The sequence below is a fragment of the Mercenaria mercenaria genome, chromosome 18 (genome assembly GCF_021730395.1).
Source record: "Mercenaria mercenaria strain notata chromosome 18, MADL_Memer_1, whole genome shotgun sequence".
Taxonomy (NCBI): domain Eukaryota; kingdom Metazoa; phylum Mollusca; class Bivalvia; order Venerida; family Veneridae; genus Mercenaria; species Mercenaria mercenaria.
Window position 1 is genome coordinate 38,859,836 of NC_069378.1, and position 13,202 is coordinate 38,873,037.

At 37.5% G+C, this 13,202-nt stretch overlaps 1 protein-coding gene across 3 annotated transcripts in view; it reads left to right on the forward strand.

Annotated features, from left to right (window-relative positions):
- Window positions 1-13,202, forward strand: part of LOC123538129 (MAGUK p55 subfamily member 7-like) — a 105,284-nt gene that overhangs the window by 63,706 nt on the left and 28,376 nt on the right. For 2 of the 3 annotated variants that reach the window (XM_053529614.1, XM_053529612.1), the window contains exons 9-11: window positions 9,265-9,339; window positions 10,648-10,853; window positions 11,504-11,568. In XM_053529614.1, the coding sequence (XP_053385589.1) occupies window positions 9,265-9,339; window positions 10,648-10,853; window positions 11,504-11,568 (346 nt within the window). The remainder of the gene's footprint in view (window positions 1-9,264; window positions 9,340-10,647; window positions 10,854-11,503; window positions 11,569-13,202) is intronic. The other variant, XM_053529613.1, reaches the window with a different exon arrangement.

Genomic DNA, 13,202 nt, shown 5'->3' on the forward strand with positions numbered 1-13,202 from the left:
CTTTCTAACCATAGGGGGTAAATTGTAACAGCATATGTTCCGAATGACGTATTACGCTGAAAATGTAGTACTGTAAAATGCAAAGTATTTGCGTTGTTAGAATCGAAATAATAAATATGTTCCAATAATTTTATCAATTAATAAAACATGGGCAGTCGTTTGGATGTGAATAATTAAATCACTCGTGCTACGCACTCGTGATTTAATTATTACGCATCCAAACTCCTGCCCATATTTTTATATGCCCGTTTGAAAAACGGGACGTATTATGGGAACGCCCCTGGCGGGCGGATTGGGCGGGCGGCGTCCACAGACCTTGTCCGGAGCATATCTTCTACATGCATGGAGGGATTTTGATGAAACTTGGCACAGTTGTTCACCATCATGAGGGGGAGTGTCGTGCGCAAGAACCAGGTCCCTAGGTCTAAGGTCAAGGTCACACTTAGAGGACAAAGGTCAAATTCAAGAATGACTTTGTCCGGAGCATATCTTCTTCATGTATTGAGGGATTTTGATGAAAGTTGGCACAATTGTTCATCATCATGAGACAGAGTGTCATGCGCAAAAACCAGTTCCCTAGGTCTAAGGTCAAGGTCACACTTAGAGGCCAAAGGATACAAGAATGAAAAATTCAAGAATGACTTTGTCCGGAGCATATCTTCTTCATGCATGGAAGGATTTTGATGTAGCTTGGCACAGTTGTTCACCATAATAAGAGGGAGTGTCATGCGCAAGAACCAGGTCCCTAGGTCTAAGGTCAAGGTCACACTTAGAGGTCAAAGGATACAAGAATGAAAACTTTGTCCGGAGCATATCTTCTTCATGCATGAAAGGACTTTGATGTAGCTTGGCACAATTGTTCACCATCATGAGACGGAGTGTCTTGCGCAAGAACCAGGTCCCTAGGGGTAAGGTCAAGGTCACACTTAGAGGTCAAGGATACAAGAATGAAAACTTTGTCCGGAGCATATCTTCTTCATGCATGAAAGGACTTTGATGTAGCTTGGCACAATTGTTCACCATCATGAGACGGAGTGTCTTGCGCAAGAACCAGGTCCCTAGGGGTAAGGTCAAGGTCACACTTAGAGGTCAAGGATACAAGAATGAAAACTTTGTCCGGAGCATTTCTTCTTCATGCACTGAGGGATTTTGATACAACTTGGCACAAATGTTCACAAGCATGAGACAGAGTGTCATGTGCAAGAACCAGGTCCCTAGGTCTAAGGTCAAGGTCATACTTAGAGGCCAAAGGTCAGATACAAGAATGACTTGTCCGGAGCATTTCTACTTCATGCATGGAGGGATTTTGATGTAACTTGGCACAGTTGTACACTATCATGAGACGGAGTGTCATGCACTGGTCCCTTCTTTTGAATTACTTCCCTTTGCTGTTACTATAAATAGCTTATATTGTAACTTTTTCATTACAAGTCGTAGGGAAAAATCGAGACCACTTTTCTGTAGTACAACATGCATGTTACATCCAATTCTGAGGTGTATTTTGAGCTATCTCTACCTGGTAAGGATTTTTGTGCGGACTTGTAATTTTTTTTTTGATTTTTTTTTTTTTTTTTTTTTTTTTTTTTTCTTTAAAGATTAACTTCCCTTAGTTGTTACTATAAATAACTTACATTGTAACTTTTTTATAATTGACTGTAGGGAAAAACCAAGACCACTTTTCTGTGGTACAACATTGATGTTACTTTCAAATTTTGGGTGTATTTTAAGGTATCTCTACCTGGTAAGGATTTTTTTTGTGGACTTAGAAAAATAAAAGAATTACAATAATTTCTAAAAAAAAAAACATTGTAAACAACTAGAAAATTAAAATTCCATTTGCAAATACAGGTGCTAGTGTAAAGAAATTTGCTGTGACGGGCGTATATTGTGACATTCTGGCACCCTTGTATTAACTGATAAAATATTGGAACAGATTTATTATTTCTTAATTAAAAAATAGTGCAGAATTAGTTCCACCGGATGTTTCTTTTTCACTGATATTTATACCTGAAAAAAGACAACCACTGGTTCCTTTTGTTGTTTTGTCCTCACTGATATTTATACCTGAAAAAAGACAACCACTGGTTCCTTTTGTTGTTTTGTCCTCACTGTATAGATAAAGACAACCACTGGTTCCTTTTGTTGTTTTGTCCTCACTGATATTTATACCAGAAAAAAGACAACCACTGGTTCCTTTTGTTGTTTTGTCCTCACTGATATTTATACCAGAAAAAAGACAACCACTGGTTCCTTTTGTTGTTTTGTCCTCACTGATATTTATACCAGAAAAAAGACAACCACTGGTTCCTTCTGTTGTTTTGTCCTCACTGATATGTACGTCTGAAAACAGTTCAGGCTTTGTTCATCGTGATGTTGACTTACAAAGTCTGTTGAGATCAAATAACCTGTAATAATATTAATTTCTTTCTTCATACTGACACTGATATTTTCTCAGAAGACCATTTTCTCTCTGGGCTCATCTCAACAGACTTATGAAATGCAATTCTGAGGTTATATAATGTCATGAAGAGTGATTAGTACCTCCTGTCAATAGCCACCCCAAACTGACCGGCAACAAGATTAGTTGAACTATTTCAAATTCCCTGTACCAGATGTTTGATTTATCTCTAGAATTGAAAAAAAACATTGCTGATTTCCTGCAGAAGTATGGTTAGGCGTTTTTTGTTGCTGAATAGCTGCTGCTGAACTTTTTTTAACATTTCACAACTTTTGAAATGTTATTTTTAGTTGTTTACATTATTGTAGAAAATATGACAGTTTATGTGGTCAATATAATATCATTAAAATTTCTTTAGAAATCGCTGGTTTGACTCTATGAAATCATTACAAATTAAAAGTTCTTTTTCAAAAAATAGAGAATTGATGCATACAATCAAGGCTGCTATTAACAAATTCTGCCTTTAACAGTTAGCAGAAAATTATTAAAGGCTCATAATGCCTCTGTTTAAAATACAGTGGCTGCCATATTTTCTATTCATTAATTTTTTGTCAAATCCTATTTCTGATAATTGGTTTCTTTAACATTTGTCAAAGGTTTGAATATTGCTGAATATACTAGAATGTTTTATTGAATCTATTGTTTATATTACTCCCCCCCCCCCCACCACCACCCCCTTTATGGCTCTAACTATATAAGTTTATGTGCAATATTAGGGGTAGTGCTTTTCGAATCATGTAAGTACACATAACATCAATTTGGAAAGCTATATCATCTTGTTTTTAAGATAAAAAAAATATTATGGACCTTTAAACTTAACTTATAATTTACAGTTGCGCATTATACTACTTACGATTTACTAATTTAATTTACAAAAGAACAATTTTATTTTTATACTATCAGTTTCTTTTTAATCCCCCGCCACGAGTCCATAAGACTTTCGTGTCTGCTCCATATCTCCTAAACCCCTTGTAGGATTTTCATGAAACTTGGGTCAAATGATCACCTCATTAAGACGATGTGCAGAACTTATGATTCAGCCATGTCTGCTCAAGGTCAAGGTCACAATTCAAGGTCAAATGTTTTAGCCTTCCATTTCGTGTCTGCTCTATATCTCCTAAACCCCAAAAAGGAATTTTATAAAACTTTGGTCAAATAATCACCTCATCAAGATGATGTGCAGAACCCATGAGTCAGCCATGCTGGCACAAGGTCAAGATCACAACTTAGGGTCAAAGTTTTGAGCCTTCCATTTTGTGTCCGCTCTGTATCTTCTAAACCCCTTGAAGGATTTTCATCAAACTTGGGTCAAATGATCACCTCATCAAGGCGATGTGAAGAACTTATGAGTCAGCCCTGTTGGCTCAAGGTCAAAATCACAACTCAGGGTCAAAGGTTTGAGCCTTCCATTTTGTGTCTGCTCTGTATCTCCTAATCCCCTTGAAGGATTCATATGAAACATGGGTCAAATGATCACCTATCCAAGACAGTGTGCAGAACTCATGAGTCAGCCATGCTGGCTCAAGGTCAAGGTCACAACTGAGGGTCAAAGGTTTGAGCCTTCCATTTTGTGTCCACTCTGTATCTCCTAAACCCCTTGAAGGATTTTCATCAAACATGGGTCAAATGATTACCTCATCAAGAACTCATGAGTCAGCCATGTCAACTCAAGGACAAGGTTACAACTCAAGGTCAAAGGTTTGAGCTCTGTATCTCCTAAACCCCTTGAAGGATTTTCATGAAACTTGGGTCAAATGATCACCTCATCAAGACGATGTGCAGAATTCATGAGTCAGCCGTGTTAGTTTAAGGTCACGGTCACAGCTTAAAGTCAAAAGTTTACCCTTTCACTATCCATAACAGTGGCTTCAGACTTTCTTGTTCTAATTAGTAACAGTGACACAACCTATGTATTATAGTGGCATTTAATGGTATAGGAAGATCTTAGGTGCACTTCCAGGCATTGTATCTGACATGGGAAGACATCAGACTATAACCTACATTTCCCATTCTATTTAAAAAAGAAATATGTCCACAGGCCCATTACAAAATCCCCTTTTCCTCTTTCTGTTTCATGAAACTTGGGTCAAATGATCACCTCATCAAGACGATGTGCAGAATTCATGAGTCAGCCATGTTAGTTCAAGGTCAAGGTCACAGCTTAAAGTCAAAAGTTTACCCTTTCACTATCCATAACAGTGGCGGGGGATTTAGCTGTCTTTCAGACTTCCTTGTTCTAATTAGTAACAGTGACACAATCTATGTATTATAGTGGCATTTAATGGTATAGGAAGATCTTAGGTGCACTTCCAAGCATTGTATCTGACATGGGAAGACATCAGACTATAACCTACATTTCCCATTCTATTTAAAAAAGAAATATGTCCACAGGCCCATTACAAAATCCCCTTTTCCTCTTTCTGTGCCCCCACCCCCCACCCCACTCCCCCACCCATTTACTGTAGCTTATCTCAACAGGAATTCAACATTTAATTTGTGTACTTTTTATATATGTTATTTGATTGAGGATAAATAACATATTATTGTAATTATGTTTTCATCTGTCTGTAATGTGTTATAACATATTTTCATGAAATGTCTTTAAAACCATGTGCACTTAAAATGTAAATATTTCTTACATGGGTTCTTTTGACCGCTTAATTTATATTTATTTCTGTCAACAATTGAGCTTAATTTCATAAAAATACTACATATCAAATACTGTAGACGTGATTATTTTTGTCCTCACTGATATCAACATCTGAAATCAGTTCATGATTTGTTCCTCATGCTGTTTTATCCTCACCAATATTTACATCTGAAAACTGTTCAGGATTTCTTGCTCATGCTGGTTTGTCCTCAGTGATGTCTACATCAGAAAAGAATCCTTTTGTTTTGTCCTCACTGATATTTACATCTGAAAACTGTTCAGGATTTGTTGCTCATGCTGGTTTGTCCTCAGTGATATCTACATCTGGAAAGAGTCTGACACTGGTTCCTCCTCCTGTTTTATCCTCACCAATATTTACATCTGAAAACAGTTCAGGATTTGTTGCTCATGCTGGTTTGTCCTCAGTGATATCTGCATTTTAAGAGTCTTGCACTGGTTCCTTCTCCTGTTTTACCCTCACTGAAACCCTCATCTGAAGAATGCTCAGCATTGGTGGTTGTCCAAACTGATATCTGCTACATCTGCATATAGTCCCAACATTTGTTCCCCCCCCCCCGCCCTCCTCGCCCCCTCCCCCACTATGTGGTCCTAACTTACACATATGAAATAGTCCTGGTATTTGCATGTTATCTTAATGATATCTACTTCTAAAATTAGTTCACCTCTGGTTGTTTCTGTTACGTTGTCCTAGCTGCAATAAATCAAAAAGGCTGTCGTTGTTTCCTCTTGTTGTATTGTTCTTAAGATATCTACCTCAACGATGTCTATATCTGAAAATACTCCAGCACTGGTACCTCTTTCCGTGTTGTCCTCACTGATATCTAAATTAACGATAGAAATAGTTTGATATTACACTGAAACAAACAAACATTGTCAGTTAAGATTTGTAAAATTCATGGTGATTGTTTATATGTAACAATTATCTCCACTTGTCGTAAGCAATCTGCTCAGTATTGTGCAAATGAATGTGTCAGTATTGTGCTATCTTTGCTGAGAAACAATGGTTGATGAATTTGACTTTTGAAGTACAATTTGTTTTCATTACATTGACTCAGAACTGCCCCAGTGGCCAGGTATATATATATAAATGTAAGCTGTATACAGAGAATTTTTTTTTTTAATCCCCCGCCACAAGTGGTTGGGGGTTGTAGGAATGGTCTCCATCCATCCTTCTGTCCTTCCATCCTTCCGTAACATTTTGTGTCCGCTCTGTATCTCCTAAACCCCTTGAAGGATTTTCATGAAACTTGGGTCAAATGATCACCTCATCAAGATGATGTGCAGAACCCATGAATCAGCCATGTTGGTTCAAGGTCAAGGTCACAACTCAAGGTCAAATGTTTGAGCCTACCATTTCGTGTCTGCTCTGTATCTCTTAAACCTATTGAAGGATAATTATGAAACTTAGATTAAGTGATCACCTCATCAAGATGATGTGCAAAACTCATGAATCAGCCATGTTGGCTCAAGGTCAAGCTCACAACTCAAGGTCAAAGGTTTTGAGTCTTCCATTTTGTGTCTGCTCTGTATCTCCTTAACCCCTTGAAGGATTTTCATCAAACTTGGGTCAAATGATCACATCATCAAGACAATTTGCAGAACACATGAATCAGCCATCTTGGCTCAAGGTCAAGGTCACAACGCCGGGTAAAATGTTTGAGCCTTCCATTTTGTGTCTGCTCTGTATCTCATAATCCCCTTGAAGGATTCATATGAAACCTGGGTCAAATGATCACCTATCCAAGACGATGTGCAGAACTCATGTGCCAGCCAAGTTCAAAGGTTTTAGCCTTCCATTTTGTGTCCGCTCTAACTCTCCTAAACCCCTTGAAGGAGTTTTACAAAACTTTGGTCAAATGATCACCTTATCAAGACGATGTGTGGAATTTATGAGTCAGCCATGCCGGCTCAAGGTAAAGGTCACAAATTAGAGTCAAAGGTTTGAGCCTTCCATTTTGTGTCTACTCTGTATCTCCTTAACCCCTTGAAGGATTTACATTAAACTTGGGTCAAATGATCACCTCATCAAGAACTCATGAGTCAGCCATGTCAACTCAAGGTCAAGGTCACAACTCAAGGTCAAAGGTTTGATCTCTGTATCTCCTAAACCCCTTTTAGGATTTTCATGAAAGCTCAAGGTCAAAGGTTTACCCCTTCACTATCCATACCAGTGGTGGGGGATTTAGCTGTCTATCAGACTGCCTTGTTAAAAAGCTCGACCTTCATGGTCGCACGGTGCTTGGCGTGTTGCTATATCCGAAAATATTACACTCCACCACCTTTACAGCCTTTTCAGTGTTAACTAAAGTTTTAACAGAACTGATAGAACCATGCAACCCATAAAATATATTGATTATTTACTGACCAGAATACATAAGAGCATTAGTGCCAGCTGTATGTTATTTATTAACTCAAAATTTCGAGTTCCTAAGTCCAAAATTCGAGTTAATAAAAAAGGCATCTGGAACTTATGCTTTTCCATACCAGAACGATGTCATCCTCAAAATGTATTGATTAATGTACTGCCTAGAACGATGTCTTCTTCAAATGTGTCAATAATTGTACTGTCAAGAACGATGTCATCTTCAAAATGTGATAATTATGTTACTCTCCAGAACACTGTCATCTTTAGGTGTATCGATTACTGTACTGGCCAGAACGGTGTCATCCATGATGAATGTGATGAATCTTTTACAGTCCAGATCTATGTCATCTTTAAATGTATTGATTATTGTACTGACCAGAACAATATCATCTTCAAATGTATTAGTTTATTATTGTACTGGCCAGAACGATGGCATATTTAAATGTGTCGATTATTTTATTGATTAGAACGATACCATCTTTAACTTTATTGATTATTGCACTGACCATGTAGATAATATCCTCAAAATGTATTGACTATGGAACTGATCAGAACAATGTCATCTTATTATGTATTGATTATTATACTGACCAGAACGATGTCATCTTTAAATGTATTGATTATTATACTGACCAGAACAATGTCATCTCAGTATGTATTGATTATTATGCTGACCAGAACAATGTCATTTCAGTATGTATTGATTATTATGCTGACCAGAACAATGTCATCTCAGTATGTATTGATTATTATGCTGACCAGAATGATGTCATCTTAATATGTATAGATTATTATGCTGACCAGAAAGATGTCATCTTTGATTATACTGACCAGAACGATGTCATCTTTAGATATATGGTTATTGTGATGGCCAGAACGATGGCATATTTAAATGTATTGATCAGAACGATGTCATCTTTAGATTTATTGATTATTGTACTGATCATGACCATAACATCCTTAAAATGACTATTGAACTGACTAGAACGATGTCATCTTTAAATGCATTGATTATTATGCTGACCAGAACGATATCATCTTTAAAATGTATTGATTATTGTATTGGCCAGAACGATGTCACACCCAGAATGTATTGATTATTGAACTGACCAGAACAGTGTCATCCTCAAAATTTATTGATAGAATGTATTGATTATTGAACTTACCAGAATGATGTTATCCTCAGAATTTATTGATTATTGAACGGACCAGAACGGTGTTATCTTTAAAATGTATCGATTGTTGCACTGGCCAGAATGTTGTCATCATCAAAATGTATTGATTATTGTACTGATCAGAACGATGTCATCTTAAAAAATTGACTACCTCCATAGCCTAGTGGTAGAGCTCCCACTTCAAGTGTGGTAGGTCGTGGGTTCGATCCCTGGCCATTTTATACTAAAGACGTGAAATGGTAATAGTAGCTTCCTCACTTGGCGCTCAGCATTAAGAGGATAGTGTTAGGACTGGTCAGCTGGTGTCAGTATATTGTGACTGGGTGGGGTAATATGGGGTATCGGCGTGATATTTCAGTATATAAAGTTGGGCAAGTGGACACCGTCGTTTATATGATTTGATTGTTGAAAAAGACTTTAAACCAGGAGACACACACACACATCTTTAAAATTAATGATTATTGGTTTGAGTAGAACGATATTGCCCTCGAAACTTATTGATATTGATAATTCAACTGACCAGAACAATGTCATCATCAAAATGTATTGATTATTGCACTGTTCGGATGTATTAATTGTTATAATTGCATTGCAGGGCAAGATGACCGGTTCAATATCAATGAAAATAGTCTCAGGGACAAATAGGCTTGTCACTCTAAGGGAGAGTAAGGTAAGTTTCTATAATTGTCGTCATGATAGTTGATCTTGATAATATGTTTCAGTACTTCCTGTTTCAGTCATTCAGTTTGCTTGTTTTTGTCGGATTTTAACCACGCGAACATGAATCTCGTGGCCATGCTGATTAGGCAAGATGACAAACAGGACAGAGCTATTTGAGATGGTGAAGGAAGATGCGGACTGGATGGAACTGTTCGAGATGGCGGGGGTAGATGGCAGACTGGTCAGAGCTATTCCATATTGCATGGGTAGATAGGTTTTGGAGAATTATGTCTACCCACCTCCACCACCCACTGGGGGAGACATTGTTTTTGCCCTGTCTGTGCATCCATCACACTTCATTTCCGATCAATAACTAGAAAATCATTTGACCTAAAACCTTCAAACTTTATAGGGTGGCAAGGCTTATAAGTAGATGACCCATATTGTTTTTGCTGTCACTCCAAAGGTCAAGGTCACAAGGGCCTGAACATGGAAACCCATTTCCGATAACTTGAGAACCACTTGACCCAGAATATGGAAAATTTATGTGATGTTTTGAAATGCAGAGTAGCAGACCCCTTTTGATTTTGAGGTCATTGTGTTAAAGGTAAAGGTCATAGGGGCCTGAACATGGAAAACCATTTCAGATCAATAACTTGAAAACCATTTGACCCAGAATGTTGAAACTTCATAGGATGATTGGACATGCAAAGTAGATGACCCCTATTGATTTTGGGGTCACTGTGTTAAAGGTCAAGGTCACAGGGGCCAGAACATGGAAAGCCTTTTCAAATCCATAACTTGAGAACCACTAGGCCCAGAATGGGATGATTGGACATGCCGCGGGGATGATTGCAGCCAACCATCAGTGTCTCTTTGACTTTCGCTCCTGTCCACTATTGACTTCTTGCCTATTACTACTATGCATTATGGGGTAGTTGCAAATGAAGTTGTGAAAAGGAAGGGCCTAAATTGTTCAGTTGTCATCTTGTAGTAATTAGCTGTTTTATACCTGTATTATTAGAATGATTTTCATGGAGAAAAAGTAGGACACTAAGTTAATTAAGTTTTACCTTTGACATACCGACTCAGTTTTGCGCATTGCACATCGTTTCATCTCCATGTATATGGTTTTTAAGCTGTGCTTCGACAATGAAATATAACAAACAGACTGACAGACACACTTGCCATCACATAATACGTCCTATTCTCAAATCTGGCGTATTAAAAGATTAAATGATATATGTTAGATGCGACTTTTTTTGAAATGATAATGATGCAAATGATGATTTGTCATACCTAATACTCTGTGTTTAAGATGAGAGTGCGGGCGTTCTTTGATTATAACCCAATTAACGACGTGTTAAATCCGTGCCCTGATGCTGGTCTCAACTTTTGTCGTGGGGACGTCCTTCATATAGTCAGTCAGGACGACCCCTGGTGGTGGCAGGCTCGTAAGGAAGGAGAGCTTAGTGGCAAAACTGGACTGATACCTGCAAGGCAGCTCCAAGAAAGGTTTGAAATGTAAAAATATATATTTGTTATTAATCTCTTCAACATTTTGTAAAATTTGGATAGGTAATGAATTGTTAGGGAAAATAAAACATGTTCTAAACAAAATGAAAATAGGATAATAATCAGTCCTAACCAAAAGTTTGGGAAAATGACATTAATTGAGGACAGGGAACATTTCAGGAAACAAGACATTATTCTGCTTCCATTATCTTGTTATAATAAAGCTATCTGATGAAATTCAGGGATTAATAGAGGCCGTTTTCTGTGATCTGGTGGATATATATATATTTACATATCTTTATTACATGACTGTATTCTATTGTTTCTCTGATTGGCTGAAAACGGTTCGAAAAGTAATGAGTAAATGTCATATCAACTTATCTTGGGTTATAAATAGTAGGATAATAAAAGTAGATCGAAGTAGGTGCTTGGAAAACCAATATCAACCTGATATGGTCTAAAAATAGATGGCAATATTTCCAATTTCAGTTGTCCAATTAAATGAGAATACAATTGTAATAACATGTCTGACTATACATCTATTCATGTAATAAAACAATTACTGACTTTTCATAGGTTGATAAATCTTGGTACCAACCTATGAAAAAGTTGATAATTGTATATTAGTACTTCATTCAACAATGATTATTTTATTGAAGGACAGAGATGATGAAACGTTACCATAGTGATGAAGATCTGCGAAACTGTACTGGTCGTTCTTCTCGTAAGTAATCTTTAAATCAGTTAAGTCCGAAAAAAGTAATGCTTCATGTTAAAATTTAATATCTAGTTTTCTTTTGAGCTCAGAAGTAAAGCCCATAGGTTTAGATATTTCATATATCTTTTTCCATTGATTTTCATATCTTGTTACACTCTTAAAAACTCCAGTTACAAGATGGTCCATCTATAATGACTTCCGTTTAAAATATGACTGGTATTGAAATAGATTGCAGTGATACTACACAAAATATACGATATTTTGTATTCCATAGTTTTACAAAGGGAAATAAACTTATATCATTTTGTTTCTAAGAGGAGCAAGTCCATGACTCGTAATCAACTCAAGCATTGAAGACAAAGAAACTAGTAGTGCACAGACTGTTTTCATGGTTTGCAGGAGAAACAAATCCATGTCGTTTCACAGTTATATTTATTTTTAAAACAGAGAATAAGGAGGACAATGAATAATTTATTAATATTGTTTTTGCCCTGTCCGTCCGTGCGTCCATCCGTACGTCACACTTCATTTCCGATCAATAACTGGAGAACCATTTAACCTAGAACCTTCAAACTTCATAGGGTGGCAGGACTTACGGAGTAGACGGCCCCTATTGTTTTTGGGGCACTCCGTCAAAGGTCAAGGTCACAGGGGCCTGAACATGGAAAACCATTTCAGATCAATAACTTGAGAACCACTTGACCCAGAATGTTGAAACTTCATAGGATGATTGGTCATGCAGAGTAGATGACCCCTATTGATTTTGGGGTCACTGTGTTAAAGGTCAAGGTCACAGGGGCCCGAACAAGGAAAACAATTTCCGATCAATAACTTGAGAACCACTTGACCCAGAATGTTGAAACTTCATAGGATGATTGAACATGCAGAGTAGATGACCCCTATTGATTTTTGGGGCAGTCTACTAAAGGTCAAGATCACAGGGACCTGGTCATGTAATATCATTTCCAGAAAATAACTTGAGAACCACTTGACTTAGAATGTTGAAACTTAATAGGATGATTGGACATGCAGACTAGATTACCCTTATTGATTTTGGGGTCACTTGATCAAAGGTCAAGGTCACATGGGCCTGAACATGGAAAACAAATTCCATTCAGTAACTTGAGAACTATTTGACCCAGAATGTTGAAACTTCATAGGATGATGGTCATGCAGAGGAGATGACCCCTATTGATTTTGGGGTCACTTTGTTAAAGGTCAAGGTTGCAGCGGATAGAAAATGGAGATCCATTTCTGGTTTATAACTTCAGAACCATTTGACCTAGAACCTTAAAACTTCATAGGGAGATAGGAATAACAGAGTATGTCACCCCTATTGTTTTTGGGGGTCACTTCATCAAAGGTCAAGGTCACAGGGGACTTAACATAGAAAACTCTTTCCAATCAATAACTTGAGAACCACTTGACCAAGAATGTTGAAACTTAATAGGATAACTGGACATGAGAGTAGATGACCCCAAATGATTTTGGGGTCACTTGATCAAAGGTCAAGGTCAGAGCAGCCTGAACATGGAAAACCATATCCCATTCGTAACTTGAGAACCACTAGGCCCAGAATGTTGAAACTAAGTGGGATGATTGGACATGCCAAATAGGTGATCCCTATTGCAGCCAACCAT